The sequence below is a fragment of the Amia ocellicauda genome, chromosome 6 (assembly GCF_036373705.1).
Source record: "Amia ocellicauda isolate fAmiCal2 chromosome 6, fAmiCal2.hap1, whole genome shotgun sequence".
Classification (NCBI taxonomy): Eukaryota; Metazoa; Chordata; class Actinopteri; order Amiiformes; family Amiidae; genus Amia; species Amia ocellicauda.
The window spans coordinates 15,170,027-15,190,075 of NC_089855.1; the positions used below are offsets into that span (position 1 = coordinate 15,170,027).

Below are 20,049 nucleotides of genomic sequence, written 5' to 3' on the forward strand. Positions count from 1 at the left end.
CACCCCCCCAGCTTGAAGCTTAACTCAAAGAAAACGTCAATGAACACTAACACATAATGCAGGCCAAAAGAGAGACAGATGTTTTCTTGTTTTCTCCAAACGTTTTGTCATTATTTCCTTATACTACTTGTTGACAAACAGTCTTCTTGTGGTAATGTTTTCCTAATATTACACAGAGTGCAGCTTGTACCATAGTTCAATGGGTTCAGTTTTTTAAATGTTCTGTAAGTTTTCCATTTACACATTAATTAATTACAAAATCATGAGTGAAGTAAGAATATCAAAGCCTGCTTTCACTGCATTTCTTTTTAATACTGAGCAAAACAAACTTTTCTCAAATCATGACAAAGAAAGCAGAATCAAATTTTAAATAAGCATTCAAATACGGTTTACTGAAGTTTCTCATCAATGATATTCACTGGGAACAAAACAACTGGAAATTTGGCATAATATACTTTGAGTAAATTATTATAATTCATGCCCCAAAACTCCATAGTGTTCCTCTTTTAAAAGACTTTGTTGTTGTGAATGTGCACACTGAAAACCTAACAAAGGTTTCATCTCTAATAATTTGTCTGAAAATGGAGGTGAATATGAGTAATATGTCTATAAGGTAATATAGTCAGGATGCATAGCAACACCAGATATTAGAAATCTGATTAAATTACAAAGGACCTGGATATAACTGTGACCTCCCAATCAAAATATACATCTGTTTCATTTTCACATGCCATTGACTTCATCAGCTGTTTGTCTTGGGTCTTTTCTGTTATCCGTTTTTGACTAATGTCCTGCCAGCTGACAGCATATGTGAAGAGGACAGCAAAGATGCTAATGATCTGCCTTAAGCATCTGCTATATTAATCGGTCCAAATTAGATTAACTCCTTTTACACAATCTCAGTACGATCTAAAACGCTCCATTCATTGGGTTAGTAATCACAACTTCTGCATTAGTGGCACTAACGTTGAGTGGAAATTCTTCCCAGGTGTTGGCGTCCATTTTTATTTTCCGCATCATGTCTTTTGCATGCAGTTTCTTGTGTGAAATCTTTAAAGAAAGATAAAGACCATCAATTTGAATGGCTTTGCAACGGCCAAGAAACCTGCATGAGCGCTCAACTGCCAAGTTAAAATCCGGATCAGAAGAAAACAAGAAGCAAAAAAAGACAGACATATCCTAAAGTGTATTCTAATTGGACAATATTTAAAGAATAATACGGCTGTTACGAAACTTAACATATTCCAACACAGGCTAAGATCCAGAACCGAAGTTCCTCAGGCCTGTCCTGTCACAGCAGACTTACTTGGCTCACTGGAAGACTGTGGGTTCTTCAAGTCAGAGGGCCATATTCCCAGGCTGCTCTTCTCACCATTGCTCTGCTCACAGTGGTCACCGCAAGGGGACGTCTCCTGAGAGTGGAGGTCTCTCTCCCGCAAGATCTCAGTGTTCTGCTCCGGTGTCCCTCTGGGAGACGGGATTTGCTCCGGCTCTCCCAAAGCAAGCCGTTTTCTAGCAATACCAGAGTCCTGACCCTGTGGTCTTGAAACAAACTCCCTGCGTGAGGTCCGGCAGCTCTCAGCTATGTTCTGTACCTGTCCATTGCTTTGAGATGTAGATGTACCACTTCTTCGCCTGTCCTTCTACAATCATAACCGGAAAAAAAAAATCACATAAATGATTTGTGTTAGTAGCTGTAATATACTAAAGCTGCCTTGACAGCAATCACATCAATTCTTACCCATATTTGCGTGCTGGCACAGGCATATATGTTATCTATTCGGTCTTGCACACAGCTCACATTGATATTTAGCCACCATATTTTTTTTTATTTTCAAGAGGCTCTACACACACCCTCACCTGAGGTTCCTCTGGTGTCCTGTCTGGCCTGTCAGTATCTGGGCTGCTATCTGACCTACTCCTCTTAGGGCCCCGAGACGGAGACCGTTTCACCTGCTGTGGCCCAGGAGACCTCTTGGTCTCACTTTCCATTCTTTGTTTATTATTACTCTCCCCAGGTTTCATAATCCTTCTCCTGCTGACTGGTGGGGATGCTGGTGGGGGAGAATGTATAAGCACGTTAAGATGCATCATCTACGCACGCACACACACAGGCACACACACAGGCAAGCACACACATGAAACAATCAATATTAGCTGAATGGTTTAGAACAGGCCCTTTTCCAGTTATTCAATTGATCTTATAGTCTCATTTCAGCTTCTCATTTCTGGTTCTCTGGTAATCTGCTCTCTGTAAATCATCAAAGAAACAGCCTGGCCCAATACTACATAGGCAGATTCAATCTTTTATATACAAATATCTACACAAAATAAGGTAAGCCACTTCTCAGTTTCTTATTACAAAAATAAAGATGTAAAGTTTTATATTCATTCAAGAGAGCAATGTACTATTTTGGAGACTTCTCCAGTAGAAAGAATAGCTCAAAATATTTTTTTGTTGTAAGGCTGTCTGTTAATCAAGATACAGCTTCAATCCCATGGGATAGTTTGTGGTTATGAATAATGCAAAAGGATCAAATTAAAACACTTGCAGAATAACAAAAATATGGTTGATTTTAATGTGAACCTTTTAAGCGATTCTTTTATTTTCTGAAGGAAAAAATAAATCTACATTATGCATGAAATGTATTCCAGAGAAAATAACTTTGAATAAGAGGTCAGTGCTGTCTTTGGAAGCCCATTCACGTTTTAAGTTATTATGTGACATTGCATGCCATTCTTTTATTTTTAAAACTCATAATAATGCAGAACATTGTGAACAATTTTATATTAAACCATGTAATACAGTTCCCCAGGGCAAAACAAAACTTCTCTGACCTATGTAAGGGACACAGATAGCACCGTGTTCCCAGACTACCGAGGAAAAAAGGATAACAGAGCAGGATCAGCTCCCATTTTACAGGTCCATAAAGTCAAGCTTTGTTTGTTTACCTCTGATTGCCTGCCAGGAAAATTAGATGGAGCTTTCCAGATAATCAAAAAAAAATTCTGAGGGAGCGTCAGATATATTGTCCACGGATACAAATTTGCAACTTAAGTGCCTCAAGCATGTATATAAAGGAGAGTTCCTGAACAAACAGCTACAATATAAAATAGCTCAGTACATTTTATAGACCACAATTTATCTTTATTAGAAACCTTTTCACCCATTTGTCAAAAAAATAATACACACATCTGTAGTGGAAGAGTGTGCAAATTATGCAATACAGAGAATTTTAACATTTTACAATAAATATCAGTATTGAGATGCCAGACAAAAAAGTTCACGTTAAATGGCTGTGAACAGGTTGCAGTGCACAAGCCATTGGCTGTCAAATGGAAATAGAAATCTGCATACTACAATTATTACAAGGGCTGTGCCAGATATTGTGTATTGCTGAATTTACTGCATGAGGGGTAAATAAAAAGTACTCCTTACATTAAATTGGGCCCTGTTTGCCTGGGGTTTGCATGTTCAAGTGTGGGCTATGCTACCAACTGACTGCAGCTGGGATCTCTCATATTACTGACAGACACCTATGAAAAAGTTTATTTTCAAGAGACAATTTTTTATTACGATTAAATTATACTTTTTTAGGGCAGCTTGCATCCCCAGTTGGATACTTTAGCAGTCACTTTCAATCAGAGTTAGCAGTTGGGAACCAACAGCTTGGCAAAGTGCAAGTCTGATAAGTTCTGTGTGCTGGCTGTTTTCTTATCTATCAGACCAGAGTGCAGGTGGCTGCAGTTGCATGTTGGGGCTGAATAACAAGTGGTTATTTGAAACGATGTGCTTTCAAAAGCCAAAATAATAAAGTGTGAAGGAAACTTAGAGTGTTATGTCTGAACTTCTCAAATAAACAAGTAAACAAAATATTTTTATTTTTTTTAAATTAGTGGATCAGTATAACACTGTGATATGGATGTTAATAAGCAGTAATACCTAAATACCAACCTTTTGATTCTGTATCGGATCTCCTCAGGGACAGGGTAAGGGAAAGACGACTCCGCGCCACGTTCTCATTCTGCTGCTGCACCAAAGAGTCGGATGCTCGTCGTGGCCGCACACTAAAACGAAGCATCCTCAGTTCATTCACAAATGCATTTCAGCTTTTCACAAGATTAAACTCTTTATTCACAGGCACTTTCATGTGCAGAAAGGCAGCAGAGTGAAAAGCAAATGTGAAAAAGCATACAATAAAAATCACTCAAAAATTACAACTAAAACAGTGTACCCAATACCATCCAGAGCAGCAAATTGATCCTATGTAAATAAGTTTACTCGTAAGTGTACTAACAATGATTTATAACAATTTGTGTAGCAGATCTAAAGAAGTCGTTCGATTCATACAATTTTAAACTGAACTTTACTAAACATTAGCCTAAATATTTAGTAATTTTTTTATTTTATTTATAAATCAAAGCTCCCCTTTCACTCCACTTGAATTAAATCATTTCCTCAAAGTTTCAAACTTTTTACCAATACACAATGAAAGAGTAAACACAAAGAATTCAAACAAATGGAATGTGGTCTGGGGCTCAATGGCATTCAATGCAGAAAAGCCAAGGTTGGAAAAATGTCAGAGAACACATGCATTCTGATTAAGATCAATCCATCAAGTGACCATGTGTGAAATCTTGTGATGATGACTTGAAATTAAGTACAAAATAACCATAATCATTACCAGGAATGGAAATGACCCATACTTCTCTCTTCTACCACTGGTAGAAGTACTGTCTTCGTAGTTTATAACTGGTGTTTGGTTCTAGGTTGCAATTTAATCTTTTTAAATTAATGCACAGACTTTGATTGCTTTAACGCAAATTAAACACATATTAGGGCTACTACAAGACAAGCTTATTTCTTTGCACCCTCTATTTTTTACAACAGAAAGCAAACAAACCTCCAACTTTCTCTCTTTGCAACATTCAATCCAGCTCCTGAAGTGTAGCTAATTAATAACAGAATAGCCACAGTCGTCCCTCATTAGTGGAGCATTTAGCCTGTAGGTAATGTGATAATGACCTTCTAATTCTTCCCATGCGTTTCATCGGAGGGCTCTGATTAATCTGAGGTTTTGGAAATACAACCTTTTCAGAAGGTCAAAAGGTTGTTGGAACTCACCTGCGAATTCCACAGAGCTTTAGCCAAAAACCTCTGAACTCCATAATCGTTAATTACAATGAAGTACTTAGATTAATCTAATGTTTTACATCCCACCAATCCCTCAAAACACAAACCAGAAACAAGCAACACTTTGTTAGAAGCACCGGATTGAGAACCTTCAGTCAAGGCTCATTCCTAAAAAAGGACTGCACAAAGAATGGGGAGAATATATACAAGTAAAATAAATAGTCACTTACGGGATTTCAAACAATGTGAAGGGCATACATACTTGAGCAAAAATGCGTCTCTTTGTACACAAACACATACATGACAAGGCTTCTCGATGTTTAATACTATTATTAACTGGAAGGATATTAAACCAGAAACCCCTAGGCTGTCCTATATAGCTAGACATGGACTCCCTGCTGGGCCTTGTTACACACCTAAAGAATCTGACATTTGGTGCATTTACACTGCCATTTCTGATCTGGATCAAATGCATTGATCACAATCAGTGGTGTTGCGTTTACACTGCCATTTGATCAGGATCAACTTTCAGGCCACCACAGGGGTCCTCGCATGAACACTAGCACGCAAGTCTAAACTTCATTATTTGCATATATTAAATTAGTCCTTTATAACATGGCTATATTTAAAAAAAAGTTTTATCTCGTTGCGAATTGTTCTAACATGTAAAACCAACGCACTTGCATATTTTATGCAACCAAAGCATTTTAAATACATATACATACATTTTTTGCTTACAACAATAAGTTACTTACAGCCAACGCATTTTAAATTAAAATACAATTGTATATTTTTGCTAAGATAAAGTAACAAGCCATTTAGTGTTAGTTTTAACTATTTTATTTGTAAAAAGGGAAGTAGGGAAGGGTCTCTTATCTGCTCCACTGATGCATGTTTGCCGCCTGCCTTTAAAACACCACCGCATCAGCACGTGAGACCAAACTTAATAATATGTATATATTAAATTAGTATTTTAGAACACAGCGCTGTATCAAAAATTGTATTTATCTCATTACGAATTATTATAACAAGTAAACCCAATGCACTTGCATTTTTTCACAACCAAAGCATTGAAAAGAATACAATTAGGCTGTTTGTCTGCCCCCTGCCTCTACAACACACGCCACCGCAATGCATGCCAAAACTTGAGCTGGCCGAGTGTTTACACTGCCAGGATCAAACGCTACCGATGCATTTGATCCGGATCTGTACCATCTCCCTGAGAGGTACACTTGATCCAATCACTGAGCGGTTACACTGCCATTTCTGATCTTGATCAAATGCTACCGATCACAACCGAAGGAAAGGCATAGATGTTTGCTTCAAATACTGGAAAATGAATACCATTTATCTTGATCACAAGAGTTCCCTTAATTGCACAAATCATGTGCTTAAATCATCAATACATTCAATGTGTTCCCAGTGTTTCAAAATTAGCAATTTTGGGTGACCAACAATACTTACTGGATAGGGCCTCTCCAGCACCATGTTTGGGCAGAACTGCTATAAAATATAAAAGTTAAACCAAGATTTATACTATTTTTTAAGATGCTGGATTTCCATAGTCACTGAACACGCAATTCTTTCAGCATTGTGTTTTAAGTTAATGTTTCTGTTTTGAAAGCATGATTTGTGCTATTGTTTTTTAGATAGTACACAATGACCTAAAGAGTCAGAAATCCCCTTTGTAAGCCATAGTTCTGCATTTCCCTAGTGCACACAAATCATTTTAAGTATGTTTTGCATTCAATGTTTTCTCATATAAGAAAGATCTTTCATTATGCTTTCTATAATGGTTCAAAAGCTGGAGAAACGTAAGAATCTTAAAATGTGTCTAACTGTGAAAACCTCAAATATTTATAATAACTATAAGATTAGTCTTATAACCAAAGTGACTCAACACAACTGTTAAAACATTTTACAGAACTATAAAAAGTAGAATGTGTCGAACAAGCAGTTATGACCCTTTTATGTAATACCTGCCTATATCTCTACAGCACAGGATAAAACCAGCCTGGGCAATAATGACTATTGACCCTTTCTTTTCCAATTTCAAAATCACAAAGAGGAAAAATCTGATATCAAGTGGCAACAATGGGAAAGAAGGGGTTAAATCTACAATCCAAAAATACAGCTATATCTGTGGCAGTTCATGGCAAGCACAAGGCTTCCGTTTGCCCTGGGAATACACACCAGGGCATCACATACCTTTTAGAAAAACAGGACTGCCAAGGAGGGGCGAGAGGCAAGGGGCTCAGCTCTGAGACATCACGTGAGGCTGAGGGGTTCATCGCTGAGCCGGACTGCTTAATGTGAGCCCCTCTGTTTAAATAACCACGTCCTAAATCAGTCGTCAAGACGTCCGTCAATACAAGTCTGGCATCCTTGCTGTACGGATATAAATGTATGGAAACATTAAATTAAAGGTGTATCATGTAAAACAGATCAAATAGAAATGAGAGGACTGAAATAAGAAGCACACAATTTCTGTAAAAAAAAAAGTGGAAAAAGACTCTAAAAGGTGAATCCACTACTTCTATGAATTGCACTGCAGAATTATATTTTTTACTTTTTTGTATTACTTTAAATGCAAAACATATTTATTTCTTTAGCAATTAGAACCAAAAAGATAGCATTCCAAATCTGTTTTAATTTGACATTGATAACTAAGTAAAGTACTGGATTATGTTTAACAGAAAAGTATTCTGGTGACTAATACTGACATCCAGGACCAAAAGGTTGACACTGAACCATTCACTACCATTCTGTCACTGCCTGGAATTGTAGCAGGCATAATACAAGAACTATGGGATGTTAAAATATCTCTGCTTCCTTCTGTCAAGGGATCTTGCAATGTTTCAGGAGGGCATAGGTTTGTTTCCTCAATTCACAATATGGGTAGCCAACAAAACGTGTGAAGGCACATAATAGCAAAATGTTATCATCTGTGCTATTGTAAACTGTTTTCAGAATATTGGATAGAGTTGGAAGGACATTCCTTAGTACAGCGCATAACATTTTGAGGATTATGTGCAATCATACCACAACATGGAATACTACACAGGGTTCCAACTGTATTAAGGCTCTCTCAAAAGACCAGAAACCTCCTGTGATTTCTTGTCAAATTATCTAAAGTCAATTAGATGTCAGGCCACTGTGAAAATGAAATTGCTTCCTGCTAAGATAAACAGGGGAGAAGAGAATGAGAACTGGTAAATATGACTGTCCCGTAAGCCTCTCTCAATATAAACCATAATGCCAGCCAGATTAGTGATCACAATTCTCCAGTCCCCACATGTCACACTGATTCCAAGCAACTCTCTTGATGACAGTTTGCCTAATTGGCTGCTGAACTGCCACATCATTGCCTTAACAATGTCCTTTGTTTTCATATAGTTTGGGCTTGGATTGGAAATTCTGAGTGTTAAACAGGAAAGTGGTAGTGGTAGTGTGCCATCTAGTGTCTGATCACATAAATGCAACCAGTCCAAATGTTACTGTATTTGTTGTTATTCCTTTTGCTAGTACTAATTAGGCATATAAATATATATATTTATTTCTATAGGCAAAAATAGCTGCTGAAGCACTCAAAGCAAATTGCAGGTATGACAGCCGGTCAGAGCAAAACAATGGAAACACTATTGCATTCACTCTTACAAGCTTCCTGTCTCTCTGCCTCCTGACGTCTGGCTGCTGTTTTGAGATCTGTTTCGGTTTACAGGCGGGAAAGCTTGTGCTCTTTTGGCAGTATTAGAAAGCTGAGTCCAGTGTATCTGTGAAATAATGAGAGAGAAAAAAACAAATAAAAGTTACATTTCTAAAATGAAATAAAAATATCAAAAGCTGTGTCAGTTCAGGCTGTGCGTTTCCAGTAATTTTCTCATTAAATGATTTGGGAGAAACAGTCAAATACAGATTTTGGCAATATTTTTAACAAGCTGTGGTCTCACTACTGACTTTAATGATTCTTGTAATGCTTTCAATAGAAAGGCAGGCATAATACTGTGCCATAATTTCTAGTGCAGTGAGAGGAGCTGATCATGGTGGTCTCTTTCTGATTCACAGTTATAATTCAATGAAAAGGCGGTATCAAGCTAGTTGTAGCAGGCTAGTTACATGACTGAGAGAGCAGTTAGCATTGATACACAGGCCCCTCAGCATGGGAAGGTGACTTCAGTGGTGTGTAGTAGTGTTCAGTGGAGATGTTTTCACCTTTTTGGGACTGGTAGAGAGGCGAGACAGAGGAGACTGCATCAGCATACAGTCAGAGGAGGATTTTCTCTTGGGGATTTTGAATGGACCTGTCACCTGAAATGTAGCATGGTTTCAACAAATTCAATAATAACGAAGTGCTCTGGAGAAGGCCTAATTTGAAAGGTACTCTAAAATTCTCTAAAGTTTTTCTCAACAAACATACCATCATATAGAAGATTACTCCATTGCTTGCTAAGCAACTACACTGATGTCAGTCAGGTATAGAAGGTACCCCAAACTTTAGATGACTTCTTTGTACTTTCGTTCTCTATTTGGCCTTGGATCAAAAGGTATTTCTAGAACTCAGCTACACAGAAACTGTGCTGAACTTGGCCTGCTTGGAGCAATACACGAAGCTGAAATTTGCACATGATTTACACAATCGTCCTGCAACTATAATACAAAGAATATATTTGGCTTCTAGACCGGGCACTGTCCTGCATTAACCTTTTAAAATAACAGCAATACAATACAATTGTATTTATCTGAATCATTCTGCAGTTCAGAACCATAAACATTTGAATACTGCCAAAATACATACATCTCAGTAGTGGGTAAAATAAGACTTTTCACCATACCTTGGAGCTCTCCAATTTTTCCTGCATGGTTGAAATAGTAAGGGCATTTCTTTGATCCATCTGAACTGCACTTATGTCTCATGAGTCAGAATTGGAACAACTCATCAGGGGGTGTTCAAACAGCTATCCAAATAGTTGGTCAGGGCCCTGTAATGGAAATGATCAGACATCATAAAACATGTTATGCTAGTTGCAGCATACATATGTGAAAACCAAAATTGGAGTCTTATTTTCAGCAAAACTAAAACTGAATTCTAAATTTGGCACTTTTATTTTGTAGTTTTAAAGGGACACAATAAACTTCATCTAGCAGTATTATGTAAAGAGCAGCAGTTACAGCCTACCATCTGTAAAATGTTCTAATTTCCTTTGTTGCTCATTGCTTATTCACATAATTTACTCATCTGGGATCTTGTTTCCCTCAACAAAATAATTCAATACAAAGCAGAGAATTATAATTGTGCAGCCAATACTACACAACTCAAATTAGAGCTTGTCCATTTTTTATAGAAACGGACACTCATCCAAGTTTGCATGCCGTGAGGAATTATGTTATGACAGTACAAAAGGTCAAACATTGGACTTCAGACAGTTAAGTAAATACTGTTCAGACCTTCTGACTGAACATTGAGTTTTGGACTTGCATTACCACATGTTTGACTTGTACAGAATAAAATTCTTTAGGTAATGATAAGTAAAGAAGATGCTCTAAATACCTCTATTAGTTGTTTCCTTTTTGCAACAAATATTGCATCCAACATTTCTATTTACATTTATTCTACAGGTTAAGAACATTGTATGTCTTAACACGAAGAAGGCAACTGATGATGTCAGGGTGTGTTACCAACAAGGAGCATCAATCAAAATGATAATTATATGGCATATAATGTGTTAGTGGTGATGTCTAATTCAGGTCATTAATGTGAATCAGGTTTAAAAAGAACTGGTTTGTTAAGAAGAAATATATATATATATATATATATATATATATATATATATATATATATATATATATATACCTCCTGTTGCTTATGCAATAGCCTGTGCAAACGTTAGGTAGGCTATTTACAAAAATAGGTACAACTTTGCCATAAGTTCAAAACAATTATTACAGATGCAAAAAGGTAATAAAATAAACAGTGAATAGAAGGTAAATTATTACAACATATATAATATAAAGTTTCGAATACATCAAAATGCTCTGATCAAAATAAGCTCAAGACAAGGGCTGCACAGAAATAAAGGAACTATATTAATAGGGAAAAATACATTCTAAAGTGAAGGTCTGTACTGAAGCACCGAGAAGGCCAAATAATGCTCAGAGTAAGCATTGCATTGTAATCTAGTAAACTATAGTGCATTCAATTACAATAATATTAATGTTGCTGTAAAGATGCCATTACATATTATGAGAATAACAAATAACAAAGTTTAGACAATTTAAAAAAAACGAGTTGCCAATGAAACATAAGATACAGTCTAAATAATGTGTTGGAATGCAAACATGAGTCATGTAACATGTAAAGTAATCGAAATATTAGGAAACTGACTCTTCCAAGCACAAACACATAAAATCGGAGATAATGGTCGGTTGTGTACTTTCCATATTATGAACGCCTTCTACTTACCAAATTCAGTTAGCAATTCTCTATGAAAAAATAAATAAAAATTAAACTACTTGATACAATAAAAACAGCTTAAAATGTATTTTCAACATAGATGTAAAAAGAGAATAACAAACAAATAAGCAAATTAAATGACGTTAGTGCTTCCAATTTCTGAGTCAGTAAGACAAGCCAAAGCAAGCTGCAAACTACTTCCTGTTTTCACCGGAAGTGACCTCTAAAGAAGCCGCACTCTGAATAGCGATGGCCAGGGCGACTCTTCCACTGGATCCAGGGTATGAAATCGACTCAGAAGAATCGTTCGTGTGATTCTCTAAAACGGAACAAATCAAGCAAGTATGATTAACTTGCATCCATGTAGGGTCGATTCGTCGATTACTTTCATGTTTAAGTTTTGTTGCAACCAGACAACACAGTATCAACCCCAAAAGTTTATACTTTATAATATTCAATCGCAAATACATTAAATTTGATGCACATTGTAACATTTTTAATACAACAGCATGCAGAAATCAACTGCCTGGAAATGCCTGCGCTGATGATTCCTGCAATTTCATTGGTCAACTGAAATTGTCAGTCCGCCATCTTGGGTGATAATAACCCCCGCTGCTGAAAGCACAATATCCAATAAAACATCCGACACTTCAAACAGGACGGGAATTTGAAGTTGCACTAACAATCCTCAATTATTAACTATCGATTCAATCAAGTGATGTAAAAATAAATAAATAAATAATGATGGTTTGCAACGGCTATACCGGAAGTGATTGGTTTTAAAACACGTCTAAGGAATCTTTCAAGCTATATAGCCTTATAATTGACACACATCTTAAAGATTAAATAATTAATACACTCAAATACTTCCATTTAATAATAATAGAGATGAAAAGTAAAATAATACCCATTAATTGCATATTTAAATCGAATGCAAAATGTTAATTCTATTAATTCTGAATAGGAGGTTCTTCAGTATCAGGCAAAGTTTCCAGATGTATAGTCACTGTTTCGCCTTGTCCTATGACTCCTATTTGTTTTAGGTATTTATTACTCTAACAGAGTTTTGTGTTATTTTTTTGTATTTAATGAATCTAAATCAATTAGTACGTTGGAGTTTTGAATATAAATTAATTAGGAGGGAAACGAAGCATAAAAACGATAACGTTTCACAAATCTGATCGAGGCGTTTTGAAAAATTGGGCTGAACTGAGCCTGCAGAGTAAGTAAACTGCGTAAGTGGGTTTTGCGCTTTTAATCTCGATGGTGTTGTTTTTAGAACAGTAATATTCATTGTGATATTTCTAAGAAGGTTATTTAAAAGGATCTTAATGGATTTTATAAAAAAAATCAAGACCCAAATATTGTGTGCATTCAGTTGCATTTCAATTTTAGTAAGATACCTATCAGGAAATAAGATCGACGATTGTGCATTAAGTATTTCACCTATGTTGGGCGTGCATCATTGATGGTTTATAGTAAGAATAAAAGTTAAGCAGATGTGAATGTTTTTAATTAAACGTTTAAGCATGTTTACAATGTATTTGTAGCTTGTTTATTTGGTAATTCGCAAGAAACTGGCTATAGTAACACTTACAAATGATAAGCAGCAGCAGAAGAATATTAATTTCAGTTTATGCACTGGAAGACTGTATTGCATTTGTTTTCCAATGCCTATTTACAAAATTTGTATTTCATATTTGTTCTGTAGCTCTAAAATGGATGGGTTTGCAGAAATAAGTGGTGATCCCTCCTGTGACTTCCAGTATTATTTCAACCAACAAGGTCAGCTGAGACACAGAGTGAGTGAAGAGGCCTTTGTGTTTCGGTACATTAAAGGAGACGTCAAAGGTAACCAGCAGCAGCTCCTGGCCCTGGAGCAGTATGTTACCAAGCATATCTACACACTGCTGGAGGAGGAGTGCCACCTGAACAAGATCTACATTCCTGTGGACGCTTCTGATCGACATCTTAGTGCTTTTTTCTTTATGAGCCCTGGGGCGCTGGACCAAAATGGCCTGGTTATTCTAATTCAAGACCAGGGAACCATACGTGCTGGACAGTGGAGTAGGAGGATGATAGTTCAAGAAGATGTAGAGAAAGGCACTCAGATCCCCTACATCCATAAAGTTCTGGAGGACTCTTGTGGGATTATTGTCATGAACCCCAACGATAACTCTGTTGAGCTACAGCACAACTTCGTTGAGAATGAAGACGTTGCAAACCAGCAGCGTTTCCTAATGTCCAAGAGTGGCAGCAGCACCCCAGAAGAGCATGTGAGGTATGTGTGGGACTTCTTTGTGTCCAAGTGTGCTGCCACTCACATTGCAGTGGTGACCCATGGGTATGGGGGCCTGGCATTTGTTGACCTCTTGTCTCACCGCTCACAGGAGGTGCAAAACAAGGTTTATGCAGTGGCCTTTATAGACTCATTCCATAATTTATGGCACCAGGTCTTGGACAAGGACAGCCAGGAGTGGCTCAAAAAGCATTGCCGCAAATGGGTGCTCAGCTCTAAGCCATTGGACCGGCCCATAAGCTTCTTGAAGGTTGACTGCCCTCAGGTATCCGCTGGCACTGAAAGCCATGATGCTGCCCCCTGGATGTGTCTGCGATCCATATTTAGGTTTTTTGCCAAGACCATGAAAGCCCACACCACCATCCCCTTCACCCGGGCTGCCATCATCACCAGGAGCAAAAGCCGAAACCGGCTGACTCAGAGCAGGACAGCCTCAGAAAGACCAGCAGCATGCTGAGATTTGTAAGGGAGCAATAGTTCAGTGTTTGTTTCTATAGGGGTGGAAGAATTGAGATTGAGGGAAAACTTCACATGTAGAGTTTATTTAAAGCTCCTTCCACAGAAAAAGTAAATGCTATGCATCATTCAGACTCAATGCATATGGTCAACTAAAGCATATACAAAGTAACTAATTAGATTGCCAGTGACCTGTTCAATGGATGTGTTAGTTTCAGATTTTTAGCACTGCAATCGACTAGGATTTGTGAGAGACCTTACTTTCATTTTGTTGATGAAATGCACCAATGTTTTCGTAGAAGCAGAAAAGATTACTGGCAACTGAAAAATAATACAATTAAGAAACGGGAGCTGGTGATGGTTACTTTATAGTATATGAAATACAAAGAGATTAAAGGAAAGAAATGTGATTTAGATTCCTTATCAATTATGTTATGTATCAAAACACTGCATCCAGTATACACTAAGCACTTTAATGCAGCCCTGTAGAAAAGCACTTATTGGTGTAGCAAAAACTTAAAGTAAACAATAAAAGTTATGACCACACATGCATCTTGCTGTCCTGTATCAGTTGAAAGAGACTGATTTTACTAATCTAACAAATACTCAGATTAAAAAAAAAAAACATCCTATATCATCTGTAATGTTTTCCTGGAAAAATGAAACGCTGTATACTTCCTCATGTTAAATATTACTGGTAACTCTTGAAGTAGAATAGGATTCATTTCTCATGATACGAGTGGTGAGAAACTAAAGTGCAAATGTTCCATAGACTGCTCTTAGTAGGATTTTACACACAGTATTGGATGTTTCAGCAACACAAAGTCCTTGTAACTTCACACACAAAAACAAATACTAAAGTTTATCAGACCTTCCTTGGTTCATAATGTTTTGGTAATTTTCTAAAGTATTCAGATAGACAAATTAAGAGCATTTCATTATACGATATGTACCAAATACCTTTGTGTATTTATACATCATCACTACAAGAATATGAACATTAACACAATCAGCCAAAGGAGTCATGCAGAGTGCTTCTGGACACTTTGATGTCCTCAGTCCTTAATTTAAGTAGGATGTATGTAATGGGAGATAAAACACCAATATATTCAGATAAGGCTGAAACCACAGATTTTATTTTAATTACACTGTTTGTGACAAACTTTCATTACAAAAAGTGAAATCAGTGATTGCCACAAGGTGGGTTGCAAGTGTATTGCATTTGTAACAAAATCATATGTATTTAATGACACTTTCTAAATCAGTTTCCAATTGATGTGCAAATAGTTGAGTAAAAAATAAATAGCATTACACATCACCATCTGTTCCTTCAACTGGTTTAGTAATAGGATTTATTAATGTAGGAGACATTTTGCATCTGGATTGGACAGGTCATCAAGGCTACTGTGGAAGTCTCTTGTGGCTGCTATTGAAGCACAAACAGGTGTTTCCCTTACATCCAGCTCTTAAGAAATGCAAGTCTCTAGCAACTGCAAATTACATTAAACATAACACAACAACATAACATAACACCTATAATTTGGCCCTATAAAAAACACCACGTATGCACTGCTTATGCCCAAGGATGACAACATACAAGTAAAATCTCTGTTAGGTAACAAGTCAGAAAGGGTGAAGTGATCTCCTCCAACTGTTCCCAATCTCCTTTGTTTTTTTCTTCAGGTCCATTTCAAGTCATTGCAGTGTAGCTGCCGTTTATATTCCATGGTAGAGGAGGTCATATTTAGGAACATTTCTTGGGTCAATGGGGCTTCGCACAATCAGCTTTCCTCTCATCGCCCCCCGATAAATCACCTCAATTAGGTCAATGAAGTCCTGCTTAGTTTTAAAACTTCCCACAAATTTGGTGTGATCTGGAGACCTGGGAAATAATCAGAATGAACAGTTACTGTGATATACATCCCGGTTAGATTAAAGGGTTAAGGATTTTCAACCATAAAGGAAAAAAAAGAAATACATACATAATCTGCGAAGTATGAGCCCTTGAGACAGACATCTTTATAATTTTAGTATCAAAAGAAATGGGAGGGTAAGAAAATTACAGAATGACCTTACCCATAGTCCACCTTCATGTGCTGCCCATTGAAGAAGAATACAGTGGAGGGGATGTAGCTGATGTCGAAGTATCTGGTATAGACAGGCGCCTTGTCAACATCCACCAGGTAAATGGATGCCATGTTGCTGAGGTCATGGCATGTTTTGGATAGCTTTTAAAGAAGGAAAGGGAGACCAATGTGTATTAGTAGTAGTATTAATAATAGTGCACACACGTCTAGCAAACAAATATCCCACCTATGCTCCCAATTCCCTTATACAAACATCAAATAGTATTATTAAGTGACAAGAACACGACTGTCAACTTAAGACTACAAGAAAACGACAGTACTTACGATCTCATCCAATTGCAGACAGTTCAAATCTTCATCTCTCCCAAAGCGCAACACCAACACTTTCTCAGCGACGCTCTTAATTACTTCGTCAATGTCCTTTTTACAGGACAGCTTGGGCAGAAACAAGCTCATGTCTAGATGCTATACATGCATGTGTTTTCAAAGTAATAATACTAAAAACATTAATAACTGCATCACAGCGAATGCCTGTAGTATTTACGTTTTAGTGTACAACCCGGAAGTATTTGTGCCGGACACCATGTTCATAAAGGTTCCGGATAGAAAACACCGTACTTTTATTCTAACCGTTTCTGGTATGAGATATGTATGTATTTATACAATTTAATGTAGTACTGGATAGTGGAATGTCTAAATTATTTAAATGTGTTTTTATTGGTTTGCATTTCAGTATTAATTAATAGATTTGCTACATTTCGAGCAGACGTGTTTCCTTACTAATCGGGCACATTATGCAGATGGTACAGTTTTCCTTGTGACCTTTTCTACAGCATGGCTTTGGGAGCTCTTGAGATATTTACCTTACAATCGCTGGGAATATAACAAAAGGTTAGTTTTAAAATCCTCTTAATAAAACAAAACAGATTAAAATAGTGTTATTGTGTTTTAATGCCTAACCAATAACTAGTGATAAACCTAGTTTTGTTTGTGCATGCGTGACCGCCTTTATTGAACATTAATGAAACATACATAGATGTCTGACAGAACCTATACTGTGAGGTGTGCGGGTACAATATGCATTTAAGGACTGAAAGCTTAGATTTTTATTATTTTAATATATAATCAGTAATACTAATTATTAATATTAAGTTTGTAGTGGAAAACACAATGTAAACTAACCCAAAGTAGATATTTGTTTAAGTATAAAAAGGAGGATTTTGTTTGTTTCTACTGACTGACATTTGATTTCTTATGTCTACTTCTTCATAGGTAGCCCATTTCAGGAAAAAAAAAAAAAAAAAAAAAACATAACTCTGCAATCATGAAGTTCTTAAATACACAATTTCTATGCATGCTCTCCAGATACTGTTGTCTCCCCAGACATAGATGTCCACAGACATCTACCATTGCTGGTAGGCAGGGAGGCTGGTTTCTGAGATGGGGCCATCCTTCGCAATCCTGCCGAATGCTCTCCACAGCCTGGGCACTGAGGAAAGAGGTAGTCCAGCCCAGTAGTAGTGCTGCAGACAAACTGGACCTGGATGCCTGGAAATCAGTGATGAAGTCAGGCAGTGAATATGAAGATGCTCTAAAAGAATCAGAGGAAGATGGCGAGGTTTCCCCTCTGCAGGCCACAAGAGAGTTGGTGCAGATGTGGCGGCAGGCGGGAAAGCTGGTGCCAGAGGAGATAACCGAAGAAGAGCTCCAGACTCTTATGGAACTGTCCACCAAGTCCTCCAAAAAGAGGTACCTGAAATATCTGGCTATTAAGGAAGGTCACAAGAAATCCAAGAAGGCTAAGCAGGAGAAGAAGAAAAATGAGAAGGCCCTTGAGGCTGCCAGTGGGAGCGCAGGGGAGGAGGAAGAGGAAGAGCAGAGCAGAGGACACTTCAAGAACACGTTCATGCTCCAGTTCTGGCAGCGCTCCATGGATATGGGGTATAATTGGAGGGCTGCCCAAGCTATGCAGTTTGGGCAACCACTTGTTTTTGACATGAGCTATGATCAAAATATGCAACGGCGGGAGATTGAGAACACTGTCTCCCAGCTCCTGGAGTCTGAGGGCTGGAACCGCAGGTCTGTAGACCCCTTTCATCTCTACTTCTGTAACTTGAAGCCAGAAGGAGCCTACCACAGGGAGCTAGTGAAGCGTTATGGCACAGCCTGGGACAAAATATTGGTGTCCACCACGGAGATGCAGCATGTGCAAGTGTTCCCCAGGGACAGGCTAGTGTATCTGACTGCAGACTCCCCAAATGTGTTACGAGCCTTTGATCATAACAAAGTGTACATTGTGGGCTCTATAGTCGACAGGTCTATCCAGACTGGCTTGTCACTGGCCAACGCCAAACGCCTCCAGCTGGCTACTGCCCGACTGCCCTTAGATGAGTACCTTCAATGGGAGATGGGTGCCAAAAACCTAACACTGGACCAAATGATACGCATTTTAATGACACTCAAAGACAGTGGAAAATGGGAGGAAGCTCTGCAGTTTGTTCCCAAGAGAAAACATGATGGATTTTATGAGCAACAGCCACAGCAGAAACCGCAAAGGGGGAATTATGCAGGTGCTCCTCAGAAAGGCAGGACATATACTCGTCAGGAGGACCCCAAACCTAGAGTACAAGTCAATTTGAAAAATCGCAAGTTTGGTGGAACCAATTCCAGTCGAAAGGAAAAGGAGAATTGGTGGGAAATTAGTTAGGCTTATTCACGCAGACAACAGAATTTAGTTCAGTACTGAGTTACATAATGCAGTTACAGTCTGGTAGAAGGAAATCAGTAGAATGTTCAGAATTTTTCAGCATGTGTATAATGTGAATATTTAGGAAAATAAATCCTTCAGCTCATAGTTTCTTAAATCTAAAAGTTATTTCTGGAGGATTCAGGGGAATGGTTCTTAACTTTCATGCAAATGGAAAAAGAGGAATAGAGAATATTATCTGCTATGTCATTATTATTTGGCTGCATAGCACATTGTGTGTCTTGAATGTTTTACATGTAACTGTTCCAATTAAAAATGGCTTCTGGAAAGCAATGTAAATGGGAAGAATATTAACGTTCTAATTGACATTAGACTGATAAAGCACATTCATACAAATGATGATCAGTATTACTCTGTTCAGTGCTTCTGGTTTTTGCTATTGCCTTTGGGCATGCATTAAATGGCACACACCCTTTGTGAATATGAAATAGCCACGAGTGTGCATTTACACTTATAAGAAATCATGAGGATTGGTGATGGGTGATGGGTATTATTGATCAGCAATTAAATGCCACCTCTACAACACATTGCTATAAACAACATAAACTAAATACAAACAAAGCCACACATTTGTAAATGTTTATCTTAAAACCACATAACTAATGAGAAGAACCAAATATCAAATATATGTGACTTGAAGGCAGAGCTAAAGCAGTTTTTCCATGGTCTGGTACTTTCTTTATATTTGTATTCATAAAACAAAAAATGTAGAATTTTCTATTTCTGTGATTAATAAAATATTGATATTATTATAAGAAAATAAATCCTATCATCTGTATTTGTGCCAAAACATTTCAACAAGGTTCTGAAGAATATTTCACCCTTGGATACAAACATCAGAAGCAGACCAACATT

General features: G+C 37.5%; 4 protein-coding genes across 11 annotated transcripts in view; 2 read left to right on the forward strand and 2 right to left on the reverse strand.

The window, feature by feature from the left end:
- LOC136751023 (sentrin-specific protease 7) overlaps nucleotides 1-11,818 on the reverse strand; it is a 27,061-nt gene extending 15,243 nt beyond the window's left edge. The window contains exons 1-9 of one of the 3 annotated variants that reach the window (XM_066706258.1): nucleotides 11,595-11,813; nucleotides 9,967-10,113; nucleotides 9,347-9,442; nucleotides 8,792-8,907; nucleotides 7,343-7,522; nucleotides 6,599-6,637; nucleotides 3,956-4,068; nucleotides 1,861-2,054; nucleotides 1,307-1,643 (exon numbers count right to left, since the gene is read on the reverse strand). In XM_066706258.1, coding sequence (XP_066562355.1) covers nucleotides 1,307-1,643; nucleotides 1,861-2,054; nucleotides 3,956-4,068; nucleotides 6,599-6,637; nucleotides 7,343-7,522; nucleotides 8,792-8,907; nucleotides 9,347-9,442; nucleotides 9,967-10,026 — 1,135 coding nt within the window. In that variant the 5' untranslated portion in view covers nucleotides 10,027-10,113; nucleotides 11,595-11,813. Of the gene's footprint in view, nucleotides 1-1,306; nucleotides 1,644-1,860; nucleotides 2,055-3,955; nucleotides 4,069-6,598; nucleotides 6,638-7,342; nucleotides 7,523-8,791; nucleotides 8,908-9,346; nucleotides 9,443-9,966; nucleotides 10,114-11,594 lie in introns of all 3 variants that reach the window. The other 2 variants (XM_066706260.1, XM_066706259.1) reach the window with 2 other exon arrangements.
- On the forward strand, nucleotides 11,797-14,861 carry LOC136751025 (cotranscriptional regulator ARB2A homolog). 4 transcript variants are annotated; one of them, XM_066706265.1, is made up of 2 exons: nucleotides 11,797-11,866; nucleotides 13,297-14,861. In XM_066706265.1, exons 1-2 carry the CDS (start codon nucleotides 11,835-11,837, stop codon nucleotides 14,339-14,341), a joined length of 1,077 nt encoding a protein of 358 aa, XP_066562362.1. In that variant the 5' UTR covers nucleotides 11,797-11,834; the 3' UTR covers nucleotides 14,342-14,861. The 4 variants fall into 4 exon arrangements, with proteins under 4 accessions (XP_066562362.1, XP_066562361.1, XP_066562364.1 ...); XM_066706264.1 differs by having other exon boundaries at nucleotides 11,819-11,927; XM_066706267.1 differs by lacking the exon at nucleotides 11,797-11,866 and adding an exon at nucleotides 12,588-12,820.
- Nucleotides 14,862-15,454: 593 nt separating this feature from the next.
- txnl4b (thioredoxin-like 4B) lies at nucleotides 15,455-17,010 on the reverse strand. Its single transcript, XM_066706269.1, has 3 exons — nucleotides 16,752-17,010; nucleotides 16,417-16,568; nucleotides 15,455-16,222 (listed from the first exon to the last, which is right to left on the reverse strand). The coding sequence occupies exons 1-3, from the start codon at nucleotides 16,881-16,883 to the stop codon at nucleotides 16,057-16,059; spliced, it is 450 nt and encodes a 149-aa protein (XP_066562366.1). The 5' UTR covers nucleotides 16,884-17,010; the 3' UTR covers nucleotides 15,455-16,056.
- Nucleotides 17,011-17,132: 122 nt separating this feature from the next.
- trmt10c (tRNA methyltransferase 10C, mitochondrial RNase P subunit) lies at nucleotides 17,133-19,958 on the forward strand. 3 transcript variants are annotated; one of them, XM_066706261.1, is made up of 2 exons: nucleotides 17,133-17,318; nucleotides 17,700-19,958. In XM_066706261.1, exon 2 carries the CDS (start codon nucleotides 17,752-17,754, stop codon nucleotides 19,132-19,134), a length of 1,383 nt encoding a protein of 460 aa, XP_066562358.1. In that variant the 5' UTR covers nucleotides 17,133-17,318; nucleotides 17,700-17,751; the 3' UTR covers nucleotides 19,135-19,958. The 3 variants fall into 3 exon arrangements, with proteins under 3 accessions (XP_066562358.1, XP_066562359.1, XP_066562360.1); XM_066706262.1 differs by having other exon boundaries at nucleotides 17,793-19,958; XM_066706263.1 differs by having other exon boundaries at nucleotides 17,811-19,958.
- Nucleotides 19,959-20,049: the final 91 nt, after the last annotated feature.

Bases quoted from the DNA above. Each gene is read 5' to 3' on its own strand.
- LOC136751025 (XM_066706264.1), top strand. From the start codon at position 11,869: ATGAAATCGACTCAGAAGAATCGTTCGTGTGATTCTCTAAAACGGAAC. The intron at 11,928-13,296 runs GTATGATTAACT...TTTGTTCTGTAG, and splicing joins AAACGGAACAAATCAAGCAA to CTCTAAAATGGATGGGTTTG.
- txnl4b (XM_066706269.1), bottom strand. From the start codon at position 16,883: ATGAGCTTGTTTCTGCCCAAGCTGTCCTGTAAAAAGGACATTGACGAA. The intron at 16,569-16,751 runs GTAAGTACTGTC...CTTCTTTAAAAG, and splicing joins GTCTGCAATTGGATGAGATC to CTATCCAAAACATGCCATGA. The intron at 16,223-16,416 runs GTAAGGTCATTC...ATTATTTCCCAG, and splicing joins CACATGAAGGTGGACTATGG to GTCTCCAGATCACACCAAAT.
- trmt10c (XM_066706261.1), top strand. From the start codon at position 17,752: ATGAAGTTCTTAAATACACAATTTCTATGCATGCTCTCCAGATACTGT.